Raw genomic sequence first — 24,841 nt, 5'->3', positions numbered from 1 at the left:
GTACAGAACTAAAAATGCCCAAACTTCGCATCCAGATACTCACACCCTGTATCCAATGGCAATGCCCTACAGATGAACGGGTCAAGAATATTTGCTTCCACTACCGCCTTGCCCTCTCCTACCATTTCTGCTTTGGAAACTCAGGCAGAAATCACTCACACTGATTCTAGTGGCTCCCACCTGGGCTCGTCAACCGTGGTTCACCACACTACTAGAACTGTCAGTCGGTCCACACCCAAAATTGCATCTCACCTCCAAACTTCTCATACAGAACCATGGAGAAATCAGACATCCAAACCCCATGGAGCTCAACCTAGCGATCTGGCTCCTGAAGTCATAGAGTTTGGATACCTAAATCTACCACCATGTTGATAACAATTTTTAAAGAAGCAAGGAAACCTACCACTAGAGCAGGTTATGCAGCAAAATGTAAAAGGTGTGTTATATACTGTAATAACAAAATTGATTCGCTAGATGCATCTATACAAAATATTTGTTATCTTTTGCATCTGCAACGAGTAGGCTGAGACTACACATTCATTCGACTACACCTTGCAGCAGTAGCTGCATATCTGCAAAACAGACAACATTTGTCCTTATTCAAAGTTCCAGTTACTAAAGCTTTTATAGAAGGGCTAAAAAGAATAATACCACCCAGGGTACCACCTGCACCTGCCTGGAGCCATAACATTGTTCTTACAAGGCTTATGGGTCCACCATTTGAACCATTACATAGGTGTCAGTTATAATTTCTTTCTTGGAAAATTGCCTTCCTAATCGCTGTCACTTCACTCAGGCACGTTGGTGAGTTACTGGCATTAACCTTGGAAGAACCTGACACAAAGATATAGTGGTTCTCCGTAAAAATCCTAAATTCCTCCCAAAAATAGTTTCTGCTTTTCATATAAATCAGTCAGTTCAGATACCTCTGTTCTTTCCTCAGCCTGATTCAGTAGCAGAAAGACCTCTACACACGCTTGATGTTAGAAGCGCTCTACTATACTATAGGACAAACGGTTTTCGTAAGACAAAACAAATTTTTGTTGCGTTTGCTCCATCTCATTTTGTTTAAATGTGTTTTATTGATTTTTCAAAAAGTATGATATTCCCTAGCAATTCAGATATTACAATTATAGTGTATTTGCATTTCAAAACAATTATGGCACCTGGGCTAAGATACCAGTGAAAAATCTCTAAATTAAACATTAATGCATAACAGTCAGGTCTGGTGTTTTTTAGTATGGAATTGTTAACCTGATGAACATAGAATTAGACTGCTTGCAACACAACATTGGCATAACAGGTAAAATATCACATTGGCTCCAATATTTGAACTTATATCATTAAATCATAGCAACACGATGCACTACTGATGACTTAACTGCAAGACTTTTTCGCTCATTTTACACAGCGCCTGGGTGCGTTTGCTCCACCTCATCAAGAAAATCCTAGTTCGAAATCTGGGATTTCTATGTGGATAGTCAAATGCATTCAAACTTGTTATCTTAAAGCTAAAATAACTTTAACTATTCCTCCTAGAGCACATTCTACTTAAAAATTGGAGCATCTGTGGCTTTTAGGTAACATTCCCATAGCTGATATATGCAAAGCAGCTACATGGTCCACACCACACACATTTACGAAACATTATTGTGTGGATGTCTTAGCACGTCAACAAGCTAATGTAGGACAGGCAGTGCTAAAGACACTCTTTCAGACAACTGCAACATCCCGGGGTAGCCACCGCTTTGAGTAGTATTGCTATATAGTCTATACAAAGCAAACACAAGATGATGGACAGAGCGCTGTAACGTTTCAGACACTCATCCCCAGTCACAGATCTGGGTTGAATCCATCATCATTCTTTAGCTCACTCCGCCACTTCAGTTAAGACCCAGCTATATGCAAATTAGTCTTGGCGCTGTGCCTCATGGGAACAGTCCAGCATGAACTGCCAAGCCCGGTCTTCCCTGAACCGGAAACAAGCATCCTGGGACCGGTTTCTGGGAAACACCCTTCATCAGCCAGGCTTGCTTGAATCCAGTGGCAAAGTGAGCAAGGAACCCGCGTCTGGGCATACCCTGCCAACTTAAATGAACAAAGCAAACGCAAGGAGATGATGGACGGAGCGCTGAAACTTTTCATACACTCACCCCCAGTCACAAATCTGGGTTGAATCCATCATCATTCTCTACTTCACTCCACCACCTCAGATCAGACCCAGCTATATGCAAATCAGTATTGACCCTGTGCCTCATGGGAACAGTCTATACAAAGCATGTGCATCTACAGCACACATGCCTCAAATGGATTGTTACCATGTAAGCATCTGTTCTTGGCATGTATAGCTGTAGATTCACATGTGCCTTTCCTCCTCCTCTGACACCTGAGGTTTTTGCAGTTATTATTATTCACACTACATATGCATATACATCTCTACAGTATACTTACTTACTCCATTCTCAGTCTCTTGTGGGAAAATAATCTAACGATGGAGTTGATGCCCATGCACACTGTCACCAAAAGGAGGAGTCCCCTTACCTCGTGACTGGGGAAAGACTTCTTCGAAGAAAAACAACTTGCAAATATCCAGACCCAACACTAGATGGCAGGAGTTCCCAAAGCATGTGAATCTACAGTTCTACATGCCAAGAACAGATGCTTACAGGGTAAGTAACATAATCCTTTCCAAATTTATCCCCAGAGTTGCACAAATGTTATGTTATTGAATATTTCTAGAGCCCACGTTCACCGGAAAGTCTCTTGGCACTGATATGTCATAAAACACTTGTTACTGGTAAGCCTTTATAAACAGCCAAGTCTTCAGGAGTTGCCTAAATTTCATATAGTTGGAGGAATGCCTAATCTCCAGGGGAAGTGTGTTCCATACTTGAGGGATCGTGACATAGAACCTGCGACCTCCAATCCTATGTTTCTTATAAGTGGGGGTAACCAGGTGGTGGAGGGAGCTGGATCTCAGTTCTCTTGTTGGACAGTATTTAACAATCCGAGCTTTCACGAAGGCCGGGCAGCTCATATGTAACACCTTAAATGCCATACAGCATACCTTGAACCTGGATATCTGCGCAACTGGCAGTCAGTGAAGGTCCTTAGTCACCCGAGAAATATGGTCCCCTCTGGGCAGGTGAACTATCGGCCTGATTTTGAATTAACTGAAGCTTGCGCAAAAGGAATTTTGGGAGGTCTAGATACTTTGTGTAATCAATTTTGGACAAAACCAAAGTCATGATTACTTGGACCAGGGCCTCCCTCGTAAGAAATGTTCTAATCTTTTTGAATCCGGCGCAGTTGCAGAAAACAGGCCGATGTCACTGCACTTACCTGCTGTTTAAGTACGAAATCCTCATCCATAATCACCCCCAAGCATTTACACTGCCTTTTTAGGAGTGGGGGGGAGAGCTCATCTCACTGGGCCACCCTGTGGGATTCCAGCAGGCAATCTTATTCTTGGTGAGGACTATCTCGGTTTTATCCAAGTTTAGTTTGAGCCATGCTGTGGCTTGAGACAAATATTTTAATTGCTGTTGAGCAGAGGCCAGCTGCCTCAACTGTACCTCCTCTTTGGACAGCTGACTTTGTTGCTTGAGCTCCTTCACCTTGGTTTCTAGAGCGACATTGTCACATTTGCGCTTTACTTATTTCTGCTTGACGTGTGAGACGGCCTGACATGAATCACTGCTTTAAATGCTCTTCACAGAATCTTTGATGGTTCCATTAATGGTGTATTAATGTCGAAGTAGTCAAAAATATAATCTCTAATGGAAGAGACAGTCAGCATCCAAAAGCCAACCAGTGCTGAGACGCAGTGCCTCAACCTAGATTGTTTGGTTTAGCTGGGTCAAAGCAATAAGAAAGAATGATTTCCCCGGGGGGTATGCTTCCTGTAACAGTGGATCTTCAAGGAATTGATACTCTGCGAATTGTAGTTCTGTCACTTTTCATTTTATTATGTAGCCCATTAACATGCCACGGAAGTATAGAAAAACTATAAAAGATGGAGCTTTGTCTAAATTGAGTAATTCATCAAAGAAATATTATTGTTGAAGTCACCTTATTCTCAGTGTCAATAATTCAATCAAAGTAACTTTATATCCAAGAGAAAACCCAAATGAAGCATCAGATATATTCTTCACATTCTTTCTTTAATAGTCGTTTCACATTAAAGACAGACAAGCTTACAGCCAACGCGTTTCGTCCCACCACATAGGGACTTTTTCTGTTAAGACATACAGAACAAAAATATAGAAAACTTAATAACAGTCATAATAACAATCACATAAATACATTGTCTAAGGCAAAAACATAACCATCGTCAATATCGCATAACGTGCTCATTCATGAAGACGGAATTAAAAACTACATGAAACAACCACTTTCTTGTGTTTATCTTAGGACTTCAAGAGGTATTATACATTTATCAACTGCCGGACAACCTATGTAGTATAAGCCATTGTGTGCACATGTGGCAGAGTTTACATTGGCAGCGCTACCAGGGAACTTGGGTATAGGCTATCAGAGCCAATTAAAATAGAGAGACAGCCTATCCATTGTCTTAACATCAATGTGATAGAGACACTAACTCTACCTTTTGATTTCACTATTCGTTCATCCACATTTCCACCATGCAAGTAGAGTAAGAAGAATAAGAGTAAGAAGCTTGATTCAGCGGGATGCAAGATACATGGAAAAGCTGCCATCACCATGAAAGCAGCAAATGCATCTGCCCTGCTAGGCAGGTATGGCAAAGCCTTATAGGACTAATTGCAGGAGTTTGTTGACGACCTACCAAGAGATCGCAGAGAGAATTGCAACATAACCCACTACATCAAGAAAATCTATTTCCCTCATTTGTTTGATGAGAAAACTGTAGATTAAACGAAATAATGTTGAGATGCTGTAGGAGTGTGTCTAACTGTGTTTCATCTATGTAGTGACCTCAGTAAATGATGCGTTTGATGACTTCTGGTGGGCTGGCCGCCCATAGATGTTGTTAAAAAAATGCCCATATACAGGTTCCCATATGATGGGGAAAATTCGAACCAAAAGTAACGCTCCTAGCTTGTCTGTACCAATTTCCATGATGTAGGAAAACATTGTTCTCCAAAATGAAAAGTGTCAAATCCAGTAACATCTCTATATGTTCAAAGAGTGTGGCATCCCTCTGAGATAGTAGATACCAGGGATTATATCCATTCCTCCAAACGGTACGCTAGTGTATAAAGAACAGACATCCAGTGTAACAAATTTAAAGTCCTCTACCCACTCTATATCCTCAAGTTTGTTAGCAGCGGTTTAGCGGAGTGGGCGGAGCCGCGTCGGCCAACTGACGTGCGCAGTACTTCGAAGGTAGTGCGTGCGACGGCTGTTGGCCGACAAAAGCATGCAAGGGGTTAAGGAGATCACTGGTATCCCTCAATTATGAATACTATGCATAAGGGCTCTTTTCACTGCACTTTATGGTTCCTTATAATACATGTGGCTTGATCTCTGGTCTTGTTTTTTCCTGACATGCTTTTATTCTGACGCACTTTCGGACACTTTTCACAACAGTTTCAATCACTACAAATCATGGTTAAGCACCATTAGAGGCTTATCCTACACTCTACATTGTGTACCTTTTTCTGTTTCTCAATATCTGTTTATTATTATTCAGCCTTGAAAAAGTTGCTGTGACGAAACACGTGTCTGCTGTCCTCAATGTATTGAAACCTGGATGGATATAACCTGTTCATCAATGTTTTGAAAGCTCAATGGATATGGCCTGTGGAAGAAGATTTTAATTGAAAACACTTGAACTACATTTTTTTCTATGCCAAAGAAAATGTCTAGCTTTAAAGACAAAACCCGATTGGGTGGATTTTACTTGCTCTGTTTATACTATAAGTGGAATGCTGTGATATTTCTTACTGGTATATTGGCACATTGAGTCCTTGGTCCAATGTGCATTCATACCGTTGGTAGTAGGGTGTGGAACTACCTCTTAAGCACCATCTCTTTAACTAATGCATAGTACATACTCAGCATTTACTCTTATGCCCAATAAATTGTGTATCTTGAATTGGAGGTGTGATTTCTTTCCACTATTACCGCTCTGTTTTTTCATGTGACACCATTCTATATCACAGAGTAGACCGCCACTCACTCATTGTTAAATGGCCCAACTCCAGCCCTTCAGGCAGAGCCCCACATGCCCTGTCTAGATCCCCTCTCCAGGTTGCAACAACACCCCTCTGCAAGGGCTACAGTGATATTGTCTCGACACTTGGTCCCTCTACGCTGGGGGAGCTCAGGTGTTTAGGGAGTTCTGGGTCTTGAGATCCCGAGCGCACAAGCGGTCAGTCTAGGGTTGTACTGCACACCTGGTCGGGGGAGGGGGGGGGCAAGTTTTATAAGGCAGCAAACGGCAAGTTGCACGCTTGCCTCTACCCGACGGTGCTACTCCCACCCCCTGGCCCATGACGTTCTGCCTCAGGTCCCTGAGAGGCAGGGCTAGGCCGCTCTGCCAAGGGGAGCAAAAACACCACCTTCTTGCCCACCATCAGCATAGTCCAAAAATGCATTTCATCCTTGAGTCGGAGAAATATCTGATGTGCGGCGCTCCGGAGGGGAGCTCACAGAGTTGCAACCACTATCTTCAGCAGGCATGCCATGCCCTACAGTATTAATATTTTAAGTCCTTTAAGGTCCTGTTATGCCCTCATATTGCTTTTGCAAGGTGACTGCGAGACCTCCAACTAGATAACTAGGAATAAACCAAACATATGAATCTATGAAATATTTAGTGCTGGACAAGTAGTTCATTAGCAACTTTCAGGCACCCTTTTTTCTGTGGTTCTTAACATAGAGTTTATACTATTTTGTGAAAAGCTGCTGGTAACCTAAGAATGGGTATTCAGAACGTACATTGCTTATATCGAGCTACATGTGTGAACTGAGACACACGTATTTACAAAATAATAATCATTGTTAGTATATAAATATACTAATGTGTGTTGCATCATGTTTTGTATTTCAGGGAAGGCAAAAACTTGCTCGCTTCAATGCTCATGAATTTGCTACATTAGTTATAGACATTTTGAGTGATGCTAAGCGAAGACAACAAGGAAATTCTATCAATGGTTCGAAAGGTAAAACATAAATATGTATACTAATTCTTCTGATAAACCTCTTTTTTGATGTGGTAGTGTTGTTGACGTAGTGTTTGCTTGACTGGCACTATAGAAAATCCTTTATTTATTGTGTGTCTAGAATACTCATTTTCATCAGTGGTTCTCTTACAGAGTTTTCACACGAAGCACTCTTCTGTAGTAGGGGATCTCTGTGTATAGTCATAATCTAGTGAATAGTCCCGCCTATGTGCGTGGACCCCGGCAATCAAAAATAATCTCTTAAGTTGTCAAAATCATGCAGAAACTGCAAAGACACTTAAGAGAGAATTTAAAGACAAATAATGCAGCCTATATCCACAGGCTACACTGTCCAGTACTTCAACTAGAAATTCCACCAAATAACACCACACATAATACAGCCAGCCCAGTTTCTACCATAGAGAAACTTGCCTCCACCATCAAAAAGACTCTGGAATGATAGAGAGGAAGGCATGGACAGACAAGCCCCATAGGCTGCCATTATGTGGCTTAAATAGGATACTGTGCCTTTAAGAGAGCCTTCTAGAACTTTCTCCCAGTATCCCAGAATGCATAGCAGGTCCCTCTACTTTCAGTTCTTTTTTCCGGCTCCTGCTTACAGGACCCTGGTATTGAGGTCTCCCTTGTTTCAAGGGTTTATTGGTTATTTTGGCACTTTTGTGTTCTAAAAGTGTTTCAGTTTACTTTCTTGGTGTTCTCTTTCTCTTTTGTGTGCTGTTTCAGGCGTTTTAGGGCTCTAAAATGCCTGGCCTTTTTGATAAGTGTCCAGCATGTGGGAGGAAGAAGGCCAAGAGTGATCCCCATGATGTCTGCATCGTTTGCCTCCCTGAAGATCATGTCCCTGAGGACTGTCATCTGCCAGCAGTTTACTGCTCGGACTCTGAGGGACAGGATGAATATCAGGCTTTCTGGCCTTGAGGAGAGGCGTCTGCAGGCTGCAGGTGGGTCTGGGCAGGCTGGGAAGGTTCCCTCTGCCTCTGCTGAGGCCTCTGGGGGGCTCCCCAGAGGCAGGAAGTCCAGCAAACGGTCCCGGTCTCCGTCGACGTCGATTGCATTGACGACGTCGAGAGGGATGACGGCGGTGTGCTCCCCTTCTCCCCGGGGCTCCGGGTCGAGACGGCGTGACGGCTCGACGTCGAAGATCATGGAGAAGTCGCTGTCGAAGCCACCGTCGACGTCATCGTCTTCGTCGACGTCAAGGTCTTCCTGTCGACGCCGAAGGCGAAGTGACAAGCATCGACGCTCGCCGTCGAGGCGACACCGTCGATCGCCGTCGAGGCACCGGTCGACGTCGAGGGGCTCCTCGACGTCGAGAGCATCAAGACGGAGACGGCGACGCTCGTCGTCGAGGACGGAACGCTCGACGTCGCGGAGGCGGCGTACGACGGCACGGAGGAAGAGGTCGACGTCGAGGGGTCGGCGTTCGACGTCGAGAAAGAGAGGGTCGACGTCGCGGAGGCGGCGTTCGACGCCAGAAAAACGACGCTCGGCGTCGAGCAGGAAGAGGTCGGCGTCTGGAAGTCATTCAGCCTCTCCAAAACGGCGCAAGAGGGATTCTAGTCCCAGAAGTCACGCTGCTTCCAGTGGAGGACGCAAGAGGAAGCGATCACCTGCTGAAGGGGCTGGATCTCAGCCCCCTTCGCCTAAGGGGTCACCGGGCTCGGTGTACTCAGAGGTGTACACGCCATCTCGGCCTCGGTCGCCGACGACTCCTCCTGTTCCTAAAGAGGATCCTCCACCCAAACCTCCACTTCCTTCAGGCGACCCACCACCACCTCCTGTCCCTCCGCATGGGCCCGCCCCGCAGCCGAAGATTCCTCCGCCGAGGTCCACTTCGCTGCCGTCTTTACCTGTACCTCCTAAGGGGACTCCAAAACCGAAACCCCGAGAGGAGCCAAGGAAGACCCCGCCACGGAAACCGGTGGAGCGGCCACCGGCTGGCAGGTCTCGCTCTCGCTCTGGGAGAAGGGAGAGATCGCGACACAGATCGTCCACGAGGTCGAGACGCCGCCATAGGAGGCGCGAATCTCGCTCCCACACAAGGTCCTCTGGTACCAGGGACTATTCTCCTACCTTGTCGGAGTCACTGGACACGAGGGTGTCCCCGATTGATGACCTGGTGGCGTTCCATGACGTCCTTTTAAGGGGCGCTGCGAAGTTGGGCATATCCTTGACGGTGCCTACTCCTAAAACTTCAGTCATTTTTGAGACATTGCATCAAAAACACCTGTCTCGTCCTCTCCTCTCTGGTGCCGGGCCTGGAGGAACCGGCTTTGGCCCTTTTTCTCACCCCTGCGGTGACGAAGGCGGCTCCATCGAGGTTGCTGAAAAAGTTCCGGGCTCCCGATTCGGATCCGGCCTTTCTGAGAACGGAACCCCCTCTGGACTCTGTAATTGTGACGGCGGCCCGCAAACAACATGCCACCACCCCGTTGTCCAAGGTTCCCCCGGATAAGGAGTCCAGATGGATGGATTCGGCGGGGAGGAAAGTCTGTGGAACTTCCGCTACCTCCATTAAAGCTGCGAGTGCCACGGCGCTGTTGGGCCGATACGACCGCGCCCTCTGGGACTCCCTCGAGAGATTTGCGGAGCACTTACCTCGCGAGAAGCGTGAGGACTTCCAGGAAGTGCTGAATGAAGGGATGCTGGTGGCGAACCAGATTATCAGCGCTGCAGCGGACTCTTCCCTGTTGGCTGCTCATGGGTTTTGCCATGGAGTCAACCAACGACGCCACGCATGGCTCCGGCTTACGTCCCTGAAACCGGACGCACAGCAGAGGGTGGCCAACCTACCATTCTCCGGCGAGACCCTCTTCGGAAAGCATGCGGACGATGAGATGGCCCGCATGAAGGCGGAGGCCGAGACGCTCACGGCTGTGGGCCTGGAGAAGCCTAAAGAGACCAAGAAGACGTATCGCCCTTTCCAACGGCGGTTCGGTGGGCAAGGCCGTGGACGTGGCCAGGCTTCGGGACAGTCGCAACACCAACAACAGTTCTGTAAGCCGTTCCAGAAGCGCCAGAAGGGCAGAGGAGGCCAGCAGTCGGCTCCGGCGCCCAAGGGCCAGGCTGGGTCTAGGCCCTAGTGTAGAAAAAGAGAGCGACATACTAGTATCGATGCCCGTATGGCTGCTGGCGCAAGTCGCCTCTTAGTTCCCATTCTGAATAGTTACCAAATAAAGAGACGGGCGCTGGGAGCAGGAATCACAAGAACAGAGTTTATTTCTCATGAGGAGAGCCTGTCATTTCAGACACGAAACAAGGTGTCATCGGGAGGTGCTCTAACAAGTGAGCTGAGACTCCGTCTTTTATACCTTACAAAACACTTGGCATTACAATCACAGCATTGTGAAACAAAGAAAAGATATCCCCATAATCCTCGTGTCAATCCTACCCCACATGTGTTCACAATGGGGACCCTTGACTTGCTGATAAGAGGGGAGGGCAATCATGCAGCTGAGTGTTCCGTCAACTGTTTGGAATGTGTGCGCCTGATCATAGCCCAGGGGGTGGGGTGGCCAGGATCAATAGTGGGTCCTTTGAAGAGGAGTGACTTCATACAAAAAAAAGGGCAGTAAATGGTATCTCCTGGCTTAGGCGATGGCCTCGGACATGTGTGGTCAGTCGGACTTGGGGGAAGGGGTCATCAAAGGAGTGGTATTCATGCCGCGTGGACACTCGAGTGCGGAGGGAGGGCTTGTCAACAGAGGGGCATTCATGGAAGGAAAGGAGGTGTTGGTCAGGCGCGGCCGTGACTACCAAGGACAGGGTCTTGCAGAAGAAGGTTTATGACTTGCCCGTGTGAGGGAGAAGGGGGAGCCAGGGTGTGCACAGGGACAGAGTCGCACAGAGAGAGATCTTATGACTCATGCATGAGAGAGCGGTGATAGTCAGGTGCAGCTGGGGAGGGCTATGTCAGCTGGGGCGAAGGTGGCCTCTTCAAGAGGGAATGGGGGGGGTTTGCGTGGGTCAAGCAGAAGGGCTGCCTTTCAGGGCAGGGTCGCGCAGAGGGAGAGGGTTTCATGGTTTATGCATGTGAGAGAGAGGGGGGGGGGGGTTCAAATACGCGCAGAGAGGAAGCCGGTGTTTCTAATCTTAGGCGGGCAAAAGGCTAGGGTGCCTAAAATGGCTGTCATGTACACATGGGTACAGGCCTTTGCTGACAGAGTGATGCAGTCAATGCTTTACGGTATTCATGGTGCATGCAGGGAGAGGGGTGGGAAAAAGGGAAATGAACATTGCTTATGTACATCAATATTTCTAATTTTCTACACTAGGAACCTACTTCCCCCGGTTCTGTTACCCACTCCGGTAGGGGGAAGCATTCAATTTTTTCTGGCAGAGTGGAGAAAAATTACTCAGGACAAGTGGGTGCTGAATATTGTTTGCAATGGATACAGTCTTCGGTTCACCAGCCCTCCACCAGCAATTCCACCGGTCAGCTCGCAGTTTCAGCTGCGCGAGCTTCAGGCGGAAGCAGATATCCTGTTGAGGAAAAGGGCGATAGAAGACGTACCTCTGTCTCAGAGAGGAAGAGGTCTGTACTCCCGGTTCTTTCTGGTTGGCAAGAAGGACAAGAACGAGTTCAGGCCCATTCTGGACTTGCGACAGGCAAACAAATGGATTCGCAGGGAAAAGTTTCGCATGCTGTCATTGCATCAGATTTATCCTCAGTTGCAACAGGGAGACTGGCTATGCGCTATAGACCTACAGGATGCTTACTTCCATGTGCCCATTGCACACAAACACAGGAAGTTCCTGCGGTTCCAAGTCGGCACCAATCACTATCAATACACAGTACTCCCATTCGGACTGAAGTCTGCGCCAAGAACATCCTCGAAGTGCATGGCGGTGGTAGCAGCGCACCTGAAGAAGAACAAGGTGTTCGTCTACCCGTACCTGGACGATTGGTTGATCAAGGCATCCTCCTTCTCGGAAGCGCGAGCACACTTCCAGAAGACGTGCGTTCTCTTGAACAAGCTGGGGCTGCACATCAACATGGCCAAGTCTGTCCCGACTCAGGTCCAATGCATACAGTACTTGGGAGCCTCCATCAATACGCTGTCAGCAAGCGTGTCTCCTTCGGAAGAGCAACGATTATCTCTCCTTCGGAAGGCTCAGGCTCTTATGACAACTCCATCTACAACAGTGAGGACGGTGTCTTCTCTACTGGGATCGATGGCCTCTTGTATCTTCCTGACGCCACACGCACGGCTGCACATGAGACCGCTGCAGGAGTGCTTGGAGGACCAGTGGGATCAGAGGAAAGGATCTTGGGACGACAAGATTCGACTATCGCTGCATGCTCTTCAGTCTCTGAAGTGGTGGTGTTCGGCGGAGAATCTCCTCAGAGGGGTTCCCTTTCACAAGGACATTCCCACGCAGACTGTCGTGACGGATGCTTCTCTCCTGGGATGGGGAGCGCAGTCCGGGACTCTACAGATTCAAGGAACGTGGTCGCCGATGGAGGCCACGTATCACATCAATTTCCTGGAACTCAGAGCTGTTCACTTGGCACTGAAGGCCTTCCTTCCGTCTTTCCAGACCAACTCTCTGCTTGTACAGACGGACAATACTACCACGATGTACTACCTCAACAAGCAGGGGGGCCCGAGATCGCGCACTCTGTCACAGGAGGCGCAGGCGATCTGGCACTGGCTCCTAGCCAGAGGATTGACGATAACGGCTACTCATCTGCCAGGTGTGCAGAATGTTCAGGCAGACGCAATGAGCAGGCTGGTTCAGGAAAACCACAAATGGGTCATAAACGACGAAGTACTTGGAGAAGTCTTCGCACGGTGGGGAACTCCAGACGTAGATTTGTTCGCCACTGCCGAAAACAGCAAGTGCAGAGACTTCGCCTCCAGGTACTTCCAGCAAGGGACGCTGGGGAATGCGTTATGGATAGACTGGACGAACAGCTTTCTGTACGCCTTTCCTCCCATTCCCCTGATTCCGGCGGTGCTCATCAAGCTGGCCCGGTCCAGGGCTCGGATGATACACATTGCCCCGGAGTGCCCCAGACAGTGGTGGTTCACGGACCTACTTCACCGGTCTCTCCTTCCTCACATTCGGTTGCCGTGCAGGCCGGACCTTCTCACGAAGTTCGGGGGACGGATGTTACACCCCAACCTCTCGTCTTTGAGTTTGGCGGCATGGCTCCTGAGATAGTGCAATATGGCCGTCTGAATCTACACAATGATTGCATGGACATACTGAAGGAGTCTAAGAGACCTTCCACTCGGACTTCATATGCTTACAAGTGGAAGAGGTTTTGTATCTGGTGCCAGTCTAAGAACCATGATCCTACGACCTGTAAGGAAGATGTCATCCTTCCTTACCTTTTACATTCGGCGCAGTCTGGCCTTAATGTTTATTCCATTAAGGTTGATCTTGCTGCATTGACTGCCTACAGGAAATGCCCTTCACAGACTTCCTTTTTTCCAGATCCCTGTGATCAAAGATTTTCTGGAAGGATTGAAGAAAGTATTCCCTCCTGTCAGGCTTCCTTCAGCTTCATGGGAATTGAATGTGGTGCTGTCCAGATTGATGAAGGAGCCTTTTGAACCTATTCATAAGGCTTCGTTGCAGCACCTGTCCTGGAAGGCGGCGTTCCTCGTGGCCATTACATCGGCCCGCAGGGTGAGTGAAATTCAGGCGTTGTGTTGTACTGAACCTTATACTGTGTTTCATGCTGCTAAGGTTGTTATGCGTACTAACCCTAAATTTCTTCCCAAGGTTATTTCTGATTTTCATGTCAACCAGACCATAACTTTGTCTAGGTTTTTTCAGAACCCTTCATCCCCAGCGGAGAGGTCTCTCCATTCCCTGGATGTTAGGAGGGTGTTGAAATTCTATCTGGATAAAACCAAAGATATTCGTAGGTCTGACCAGTTGTTCATCAATTACGGATTGGTCAGGACGGGTCTTGCGACCTCTAAGCAGTCCATCTCTAGGTGGATTGTGTCCTGCATACAATTATGTTACCAAAAGGCTAATAAGACCTTAGGATGTAAGCCTAAGGCTCATTCCACCAGGGGCAAAGCTGCCACGACGGCTCTGCTCCGTAACGTGCTGAAATCTGCAAGGCAGCCACTTGGAAGTCGGTTCATACCTTTGCTAAGCATTACTGTCTGGACACTGATGCCAGAGCAGATGCTCAGGTGGGGCAGGCTTCGCTGCGGAACTTGTTCGCACAGTAGTGGCGTTATTTTCTTTCTCCACCGCCACTTTGGTGTGGGGATGGGCTTGCCATTCTATTCACTAGATTATGACTATACACAGAGATCCCCTACTACAGAAGGAGTAATTTCTGTCCTGTAACTCCAGTTCTGTAGTAGGGGTATCTCTGTTATAGTCATAAGCGCCCGCCCTCCTCCCCGGTGGAGATATGTATTCATGTACGTAATGCTACAGGTCTGGCGTGCTACGCCTGTCAAAAAGAACTGAAAGTAGAGGGACCTGCTATGCATTCTGGGATACTGGGAGAAAGTTCTAGAAGGCTCTCTTAAAGGCACAGTATCCTATTTAAGCCACATAATGGCAGCCTATGGGGCTTGTCTGTCCATGCCTTCCTCTCTATCATTCCAGAGTCTTTTTGATGGTGGAGGCAAGTTTCTCTATGGTAGAAACTGGGCTGGCTGTAATATGTGTGGTGTTATTTGGTGGAATTTCTAGTTGAAGTACTGGACAGTGTAGCCTGTGGATATAGGCTGCATTATTTGTCTTTAAATTCTCTCTTAAGTGTCTTGCAGTTTCTGCATGATTTTGACAACTTAAGAGATTATTTTTGATTGCCGGGGTCCACGCACATTGGCGGGACTATTCACTAGATTATGACTATAACAGAGATACCCCTACTACAGAACTGGAGTTACAGGACAGAAACTACTCCATCTATACCTCTTATCTGGTATTATGTTACCTATGTTATAATTATTATAGATATTCCAGTATTATATGTCAAATTATTATTTAACAAAACATGCTGCAAGCTATTGTCCCTGATTAATGAATGTTCCAGGAAACATCTTTTTCCAGGTGCTGCATGTTTTGGATTAGTAATCTCTAAAGACTGGACACATGACTTCATATTTGTCTGCAAGAGAATGCATAGAAGCTTAAGAATTCTTATTAAAGTATGTTCTCCTCCCCTGAAAAGGAAGCTCTATGCCACATTAACTTACTTTTTTCTTAATCTTCAAGTGGACAGCAATATATGACTCCTTTCTGACTGAAATGCTTGGCATTCTCTTATCTGGATGAGGGCCTGGGGTGAATATGTTCAGCTATCATAAATTAATTATAGCACATTTTGCTTAACCTCCCTATTTACCTAATAAACAATGGTTTGTCTACTTCCCATACCCTTTATCATGTTTTACCTGGTAAAATTGCTTAGTTGCTTAATTTTGGTGGGTAGTTCTTTAAGGCATTGTCACTTTGTATTAAACGTTTAAGAAGTATGTTATGTTTGAAGTAAATGTTGCATTTCCAAAACAAGTGTTTTTCCTGTTGTTGCAGAACATGTAGAACTAATATTGAAAAGCATAAGCACTCAGCATAGCAACGAAAGCCAGGACAATGACCAGCCAGATTATGATAGTGTTGCATCAGATGAAGACACAGAATCAGAATCCTTGACGTCCAAAGCTATCAGAAAAAAGGTACTGTGGACACTATTGACCATTGCCACAAGATTTAATCTAGTGTTTGTTTCAGATCATTATCCAGTTTATAAATTCTTAATTTATGATTCTAGAGCTTGGATTCAGATTTATCAGATGGATCAATCACCACACAGGAGTTTATGGATGTTAAAAATGCATTAGCAGCTTCAGAGACAAAAATACAGCAGTTAATGAAGGTGAACAACAACTTGAGTGAAGAGCTGAGAATTATGCAGAAAAAGGTAAAGAAAATATAAAGCATAAAATACTCAAGTTGTTTTTATGGACAGGAGAAAAATGCTTGTTTGAATCTTCAAACAGTTAGCTTACATTGAGAGCATAGGTATTTGAAAGATCCTAAGCATCCTCCTTGTATCATTAATCGACTTCAGATATAGTTAGTGTGCAATCAAGACTACTACTTCCATTATCAGATGGCCTCCCATTAAACAAAGCTGGTTACTTACCAAATTTGACTTGGGAGTATCCTTGTGGCTGCCTTATGGAACTGTCACTAGTGACTTTAAATACAATCGACACATGTTGAGCAATCCATTTCCTCCTCCTCTCTTACTCCCCCCTCCAACTTCCCCCACCTCCCCCTAACCAAATAAAAAACTTGCCTTACTTTCTCTTGTAAAAGCTCAGCCTTGGACTTCCCCAAACCAGTTTTATCCAATAGTTGTAGACTATATTTAACAGTCTGGTTTTTTCTTAAGCTAGGAGTTATCATCTTAAAACATACAAATATTTTCGATAGAATGAAAATGTGTTGTAGTATCCTAAGTTATTTGGTGTACTGTATCATGCTCTTTTCGTTATTTAAAGAAGTAGGAATTAATAAAATAAAATCTCAGCAATCTAGGCAATTGTGTTGCCAAGCCATGGAAAAATGTGTTCTATGTGCTTGAAGCGACCGAAACAATTCCCAAACATTTTCTATATATTCTGGCTACTTCATATACCCAACTTGTTGTGAAAACATTGTACTACTTGAAAAAGACGTAAATCTTAATGAGTAAACTTAAGGGGAGGAATGTGTGGGGAACCCACTTTGCACTTGTGCACCCTATGTGTTCCTTGCATATGCTTTTGCTTGAATTCCAATGCCTCAGGATAGTAGTAACACTTATTATAAAAGATGTGGTACAGACAAGTTGATCTTCAATTGTAAAAAACAATTGAACTTGTTGCCTGAAAACATTAGATCTTACAAATAATACATTTGAATTCTTGTGGAATTAAAATAATCCCACTTGTACTTTAACAGGTATAGGATGACAGGCGGGACGTGTGTGTGTACAGGGCAGGAGTGGACTGACTAGTTGTGAGGGGTACATTGCAGGCAGGCCTGCAGAAGAGTCTTGCATGCAGGGACAGGAAAGACATATGCAAAAGGTGGATATGGGGGATGTGATGGAGGGGAACTCCCGGGCGGGTAGCCACTCAACCCTTCTTGAACAAGCCACAATAGGGAGGTATATTAAGAGCACCAGTTACAGAAAGACCTTTACAGATAAAGCTATTGATACATACAGCACTTGTTCCACTTGACACCATCGAGAATAAAAGAAGAGTTTGAGCTGCTCCTCTTACTACAGCCTAGGCTTTATAGTCCTCACCAGTTGGGTGGAAAGCAGATGGGTTCTAGTTCAAGCATCTATTAGCTAGTGGTGAGTCCAGGGGCATCTCCTGTATATGTGTCCCAGTGCAATTCAGTCACTGCGAGTAATGCAGAGGTATGAGCACATTTCAGTGTGTGTTGTGTGTAGCAGTATTCTGTAGACGTATGGATGCCTCTTATTTTCCTTTCTAGCGCAGCTCTGGCTGTAAATATCTTCATTCAGAGGCAATCTATAAATCGTTTCGACCGATTTGTGTCCTGCTTGGAGGATTTGGAGGTCCAACAAGGTCCTGTTGACTCTTGAACCTGCTATATTAAGCATCTTTATCAAATAAATAAAAAATGCTCTGCATAACTTCCCAAGTCGCTAAGAGATAAACTCTAATTTTAAAGTGTTCTTGACTTTCTCAAGCTCTGTATCCATCAGTGTAGGTAGGTCAATATATAGAATATGTCCATCTTCACTTCTGTAATAATAACGGTTTATATAGCACTTAATATAAACTGACTTCTTGTCACTTAATAATGAGTATCTGTTGCTACTCGGTGAAAACCATTTTATCAAGCGTAAAATAATGAACAATTGAGTTAAAGCCTACAATGATTCAAACGCATTCCTAGCAGACTGCATGCATGTTTTTGCAGTGGGTGCATAACTCACTGGGTTTTAACTTATGGGCAGCAGCTTGGACAAAGTTTTCTGCAACGTAAGCATTAATATGTTTAGCATCTTAAATAGAAAATATATTAGTGGCTTAGATGTTAAGTTCAATGCTCTGTAGCTGGTACCTTAACATAGTGTCTATTTTATGATGATTCAAACCTGTGACCAGAGATAGCCTGATCTCTCTAAATGTGTATTATCCACACAAGTTATCAGTGATGTACCTTGAAACTTTCAGGATGCATGGCGAGCTTTGCACCAAGTGCCTTGACACCCTAAAATATACTAAAACACACTACCCTTAGTGAGCATTTAAGTGACCCAGAATAACATGGCCAATACATTTTTCTGTGTTGGCTATTTCTTTAAGGATCACATGTCTAAAACATTGACAGGCTTGATAGTCTTGGACTCTGCTCCTCATTACTTAACTGCAAACATTATTTCCATTTATAGCAGAGGTCAGTGCTGTGGAGGTGAGGACAGGCTAGCTGTTGGAAACCAAACCGTGGCAAGGCAGTGTTCAAAAAGAACAAATTAACTAAAATGGTTTCTGCTAGTAGGAGGGAAGGGGAGAGCCCATGTCTTCTTTGAAATGGAATGTTTTCCTTTTTGTTTAACTCACAACTGGCTACAGTATGTGAAACAGGTGGGAACATCCCATAATTATGCGGGAAAAAAAGTTATGTACAATATATATATATATATGTACAAAGGTATGTGTATGAAAACATTTGCCCAAAGTATGTAAGCAACAAATATATTTAGTGCAGAAGTACTCTGGCCAAATTGTTGAGTTGATATCTTGTCTGAGAAAATGGCTCTCTTCCAAGTTGACATCTGACTGAACATTACAATCCGCCTTTTTGAGTTTATCCTTAGAGGCACACAGTGCCATTAATGGAAGAATATTGCAGGGATGTCTCAAATTGACTTCTGATTTTGCAGTTGCTAATCCTAAAAATTGCCAAGGAAAACAATATACTGTTGGCATGTATCTGGAAAATATCTTTCCACCTTTGAAAGCCTGTAGCCGTGCAAGGGGGTTCTAGTGTTTCTAAGTCCTTTGCATTCATGACTTTGGTGTGCATGGTCACAGTATTGCATGGGGATGGAGGATTGTTGACAGACATTGACCTGGAGAAGCTTCTGTACCTGGTGTATAGGAGACAGTGTAAAAGCATAAAGAACCCATAGAGCAGGTCCCTTGGAACACAAAGTGACCACTGCCAAGCCCAGTTCGTGTAAGCCTTATCCAGTCTCCCAAGGCCTAATCTGTAGTGCTCTGCGGGATGTACCCTGGCACTAGGTCTTCTGCACTCGACTCTTTGAGTTCCTCTGGGACCCCGATTTCATGCTCAGGAGGCAGCTGCTAGCTGCAGCAAGAGTTGCACATACCAGTGCAGGCCTGGCTCACCCTACTTCGTATGAATTCACGGCTGCTTCTGCTAAAGAGAACAGACTTCACCTCTCACACTCCATGGAGCTCTTCCAGGGCCTGAGCAAACCAGGTATCTTCCATTCACACTGGTGTCAAAATCCCTAACTCCCCGGGCCATGTAGGAGAGGAGGTGTACAAGCAAAAAGCAAGTGTTTAAGTGCCATCAGATATAAATCTGCGAGAGCAAGGTCACTCCTACTGCCACTTTACAGAGTATGCTTCCTGCCCAGATAGAGGTCACATATAACACCCAGCGTACTTTGTAATATGAGCCTTTAAATATTTGTGAGCCAGGGGAAATTCCCTTTAACGAGGCCCTTACTAATATCTTGACAAAGCCCTGTTCTTACTCACCAGTAAATTGGCCGGTAAACGGGCAGCTTGCCAGGAGTCGCAGACCGGCAGCTGGCTATCCTGATTTTCTCACTGAACATTCTACCTGAGAGCCTAGTGGTTCAGGCTTCTACCGGCTAGGTCTACCACATTTCATTGCTCATGACCTTTCTAGATGGGGAGTCCAAGAGGATTGAGGCGTTTAGTAAAAGAATGCTGTCCTAAGCTGGCCTGGCATTGAGAGATGTCATTAAGGTCTATTTGTTGGGTCCCTGCATTCATGCCCTCTAGGACATGGGTAGCAAGATCTTGCTGGTGGTCCCGGAAGACCCCAGGGCCTCTTTGGGTCAAACAATTCATGATGGTTAGGACGCTTCCACACAGTGATTCATGCCAGCTATGATGATACTGATTGCCTGGATGGGCAATGGGCACCAGTCTGTTCTCTGCCACCATGTGTGGCGGTGTTACACAAGATTTTCTGGAGACGTACAAGCCTCTCTCATGAATATGCCCTTAGATGGCTCGTGTTTTTTGGTGAAAAACGCACTCTGCCCTGGTGCATTTTAAGGAAAGTAGAGTCACAGCACTGCTCCGTGGGTCTTTTGACGCGTGTCAAAGCGTTCCCATATCATTTGAGAATATTCAGAGGCTATTACATGGGGCTGGCATATAGACAGCAGCAGTCATCCCAATGGATAAAGCAGCCACCCCATCACTTTGAGAACAGGACTATGGGTCTAGCAGACAACTTGCAGCCCCAGAAGGGGCACTAGTCCTCCCAGTTCCCTTCCCATATAGCAACAGCCACGAAGTCACTTAGCGGCACCGAACTAGCCTGTGGGGGGGGGTAGTATTAAGTATTTCTTTTCAGGGTGGTTTTCCATCCCGGAAAACAGATGGGTCATACAAATAGTTCAGCATGGCTACGTCCCAACCTGTCTTTTTATTTATCTAAATATTCCCTCACTTCTGGCAAACTTTTAGAGGATCCCCTCTCGATTATGTTACAGAAAGTGCTAGTGTTGCTCTCCAAAGGTGCTATAGAGCGAAAAGAGGAGAGTGCTGTCCATGATGGATACTTCTGCAAACACCTCACCTTTTGAATTTCCCAGGTGCCAGTCTGGATCCCGAAACTCTTCAATAGCTCTGCCGCACTAGTAGGGGGTGCTGGTCCATACCTGCACTGCGTGCGGTGCTCCTGTCACATCATTGGAGCCATAAAGCACCGCTGTCAGCATGCTAACAATAGTTCCCTTTTTTCTGTGCCATCAAAGCGATATGAAGCCCACTCAGTTTTTGTCAGGATTTGTTAACATCAACGATTTCTACTATTCCATCATTTTTAATTGAAGTTTTCTCTTCAAAATGTCTACACCCAAATGGTCTGGTTTTAAACCTTGTAGAGTGTGATGGTTAGCTATTCATCACAGAAACCTATGATATCTGCATTTGATGCTTGAGACCCAACCACGATGTCTAGGTCTGCGTGTCAAGTCACTGGATGCATACCAAGCCAACCGGAGAAAGGGTAGAAAAGGTGTTGATGGCCAGGGCTCAGGACGAATTATGAGGGTGCTGTAAATCCAAGCCAAGGTCAGCGGAGTCACAAACATTCTCAAAGAAGAAGTAGTAGAAGAAAAAGATGTCATGTGTCTGGACGCATTGTACATCGAAAAGTAGGTTACCAAGAACCCCTGCTTTACCTCAGCTGCCGCCAGAACCGGAATTGGCAGACCACATTGTGGAGGATCTGGCACCTGTGGCTCCATCTATTTTGGGCTGATGGCACAGTCTTTACCTACTGTGGCACTGATTCCCAGGCTCCAACTGGTATGCTGTTTCTAGAGTTTCTCATTTCCAGGGCAAATCTGTTGATGTTCCTTTATGCAATATTTAGCATCTTAAGTAGGTCTGTGATCCCCTCGAGAGTGCTGACTGACCCCAGGGGTCCAATAACTGACTTTAGGTAGGTTTGCCAACAAAATGTCTTTCTATTGCCCATACACGGTTACTTCCCTACATTTATATGGGCTGTGACAACCCCCCCCCCCCCCCTCCCCAACACTGTTCCCACCACAACCATGCGGATCAGTGCTACGTCTGGTGGCTCCCCTGTTAACCATCCATCTTCGTCATCATTGGTGCTGGAACTTTGGACAGGGTGTTAAAAAAAGATAGCAGTTCATGAAGAAGGTGTTTACTACTGCGAGCGTTGCCCTCCAATGCATAAAAGCTACCTACTTTCTCGGATGTTAAATCCAGGACCTCTGCGAAATGGTGAAGGCTGTGATCATCAGTCTGCCAGAAGATATTCGAGGACAATTTACTGAGCTGTGGGGGATGGTCAAACTGTGGCCAGACAGGTCATAAAATCTGGACTGGATACTGCAATCTCACTTTAAAGGTCTATGAGGATGTCTCCCTATGTCACCATGCTTGCCTTCAACAGTTCTCACCTCTTCAGTGCAAAAACGGATTCAGCATTCGAGAGGTTAAAACACTGCACAATCACCTGCCCTCCAGATTCAGACAAGGGACTGTAGACCGTTTTTGGAGTGTTTAGGCTTCTTAAGACTATTTTCCTTTCCAGGTCGCCAGTGTTATAAGCAACAACAACAGACAGAACCCCCTGTACAAGCAGTACAGAGGTCAAGGGAGCAAAAACACATGCCTTCCTGCCTTTCTTCCTCCTCGTCTCCATCGCTGCAAGTAAGCAGCCCTAGTTTCCCCATATCAGACCACACAGCATAGTGGAGGACTGGTGTTCTCTTTTTTACAGGTCTAGAGGGCCATCACTTCCCACCTTTGGGTCTTGCAGACTGTGGAAAGGAAGTATGTCCTATCTTTCTAACACAATCCTCCCACCCATCCCTTCCCAGCCATAGGCACTCCTGATGGGCCACCTACTTGTCCTACAGCAAGAAGTTCAGACCTTACTCATAAAGGATGCAGTAGAGTTGCTTCCAAAGCTGGAACTGGGCCTGTGGTGCTACTCCCGATACTTTGTGGTCCCAAAAATGGGACAGTGGTTTCTATTCGATACTAGACCTCAGGGTTATGAATTGATTACTCAAACAGGAAAAGCTAAAAATTCTGTTTTAAGCTCAGGTTCTGCTAGCGCTGGAGATGGAAGACTAGATGGTGTCTGTTGACCTGAAGGATACCTATTTGCACTTCTATAGGAGGATGGCTTAGTATATGGTACACACTTATTTAATTGATGCATCTTGCACTAATCCAGGCAACCCTTATGGTGATTTTGGTGGTCTTTGATAACCTTTGAAAACTCTCAAAGTGGTAGCGGTGGAGAGCAGCCTTCAGGCTTATCTTGAAGGAGTGTGAAGCAGCTTGTTTTACCAACCTTAATCAATGATGTAAGTTAAATGAAAAAGAATCCCACACTATATAAAAATAGCATATTGCACAACACAATCACTAACACATTGGTAAATCTCCTACACGGAGATATCAACACAACAAACCAGAATACTTTGAAATAATCAGGTAAGTAGTACAAATATACACTGTTTTCCAGGGGGAATCCAAAACCATACATTAAGAAAGTGGAATGCGAACTGCAAAGGAGAATGGGACTTGGACCAGAAGACTCAGGGGAAATAAGGAACCACCCAAGGTACGTTCCCAGGAACCCCACGTAGGCTGCGTGCAGAGTGGAAACACAGCTGTGTACCCATTGGAAGTCAATTGAGAAGTCAGTTGTAATTTTGTAGAAGAACCCTTCCAGGCGGACCCCGAAAAAACCCTTGCGGAAGACAGAAGGTGGGATAGCCACCTAACCCGTGAATGCCCCAGGAACCAGGTTACCTGCACATGGGAAGCTTGGTGTATAGGGGTGAAGTGACGTTGGAACCTGGCTTAGACGACAATGGTAGACTTTGAAGATGACGACCCAGAAGAAGACTTTGAAGGAGTCGGTTGGAATCCAAGAGTGGATTCTTGAAGCGAAGAACCTGCAAGAAGGACATAGTCTATGCCACTGCGAGATGAACAGGCAGCACGGAAGCACAATGCCCACTGATGTCAAGTGGTTCAGAAGAGACAAATGTAACCTTGTTGCTGCAGCTGTGAGGACCAGGCAACGCTGAGGAAGACCAGGAGCCATTCATTAGCTTCCCCTTGTCGGATGTCTGTTTCTAGGTGGTCGGTGTCCAGTGACACCACCAACAAGCCTTGGTAGCCGCAACCGGCTAGGAGAACGAAAAGGAGTGAACATTGGGACCAACAAGACTTGAGGTATTCACCAAAGGCAAGAGAGTCAGAACAGGCCTTGAGCAAGCAGGGGAGCCCATTGAAGCAAAAGAAGACTCTCAGGAGGACCCACAGGCACAGGAGTCAACCAAGGACCTCAAGCAGCTCACGAAAGTCGGAGGCCCACAATGCAGGAGGTGCAGGTAGGAGACTGTTCTTCAGGAGGTGAGGTGCTGGAGGCTGGAGCTTATGGTAGCCCGAAGATCTCTGGAGTGCAGAGCCAACAAACTTTGGTAACATAAAGTCAACATAGTGCACAGGGATTCAGTCCCAACAGCCCCGACGAGGGATAGTCCTTCAAATTGCAGGGAATACAGGTCAGGCCTCTTGGGAGCCACAGAACCACCACATGTGTTGCTGAACCTCTGAATGTCCGTGGGACGTCAGGAGCAGCAGACCTGTCAGCTTCAATGCAGTACCTGCAGATGCTGGTGAATAACTCCTTCACTCCACAAGAGATTTCTTTGGGTGTCCTTGATGCCGATAGGTCTGTTGAAGAACCTGGCTGAAACACAGACGACACAGAAGACTTACAGAATAGCTAGGCCAGGAGCAGCAGGAATCTTCCTTGGTGCAGTCTCTGTTCTCGTCAAAGTCCAAGTGTCCAGACAATTAAAGAGTGACGTTTCAGGGTTGAGTCTGGTCCCACGACCAATCGAAGGACCCACCCAC

General features: G+C 45.9%; 1 protein-coding gene across 7 annotated transcripts in view; it reads left to right on the top strand.

Annotated features, from left to right (window-relative positions):
- The window catches only part of GIT2 (GIT ArfGAP 2), an 855,235-nt gene that overhangs the window by 550,716 nt on the left and 279,678 nt on the right, over positions 1-24,841 (top strand). For all 7 annotated transcript variants that reach the window (XM_086943130.1, XM_086943127.1, XM_086943126.1 and 4 more), the window contains exons 12-14: positions 7,037-7,148; positions 15,690-15,832; positions 15,928-16,077. In XM_086943130.1, the coding sequence (XP_086799256.1) occupies positions 7,037-7,148; positions 15,690-15,832; positions 15,928-16,077 (405 nt within the window). The remainder of the gene's footprint in view (positions 1-7,036; positions 7,149-15,689; positions 15,833-15,927; positions 16,078-24,841) is intronic.

Source organism: Lissotriton vulgaris, chromosome 11, assembly GCF_964263255.1.
Source record: "Lissotriton vulgaris chromosome 11, aLisVul1.2, whole genome shotgun sequence".
In the NCBI taxonomy this organism is placed as follows: Eukaryota; Metazoa; Chordata; class Amphibia; order Caudata; family Salamandridae; genus Lissotriton; species Lissotriton vulgaris.
This window is presented reverse-complemented; position numbering and strand designations above follow the sequence as displayed.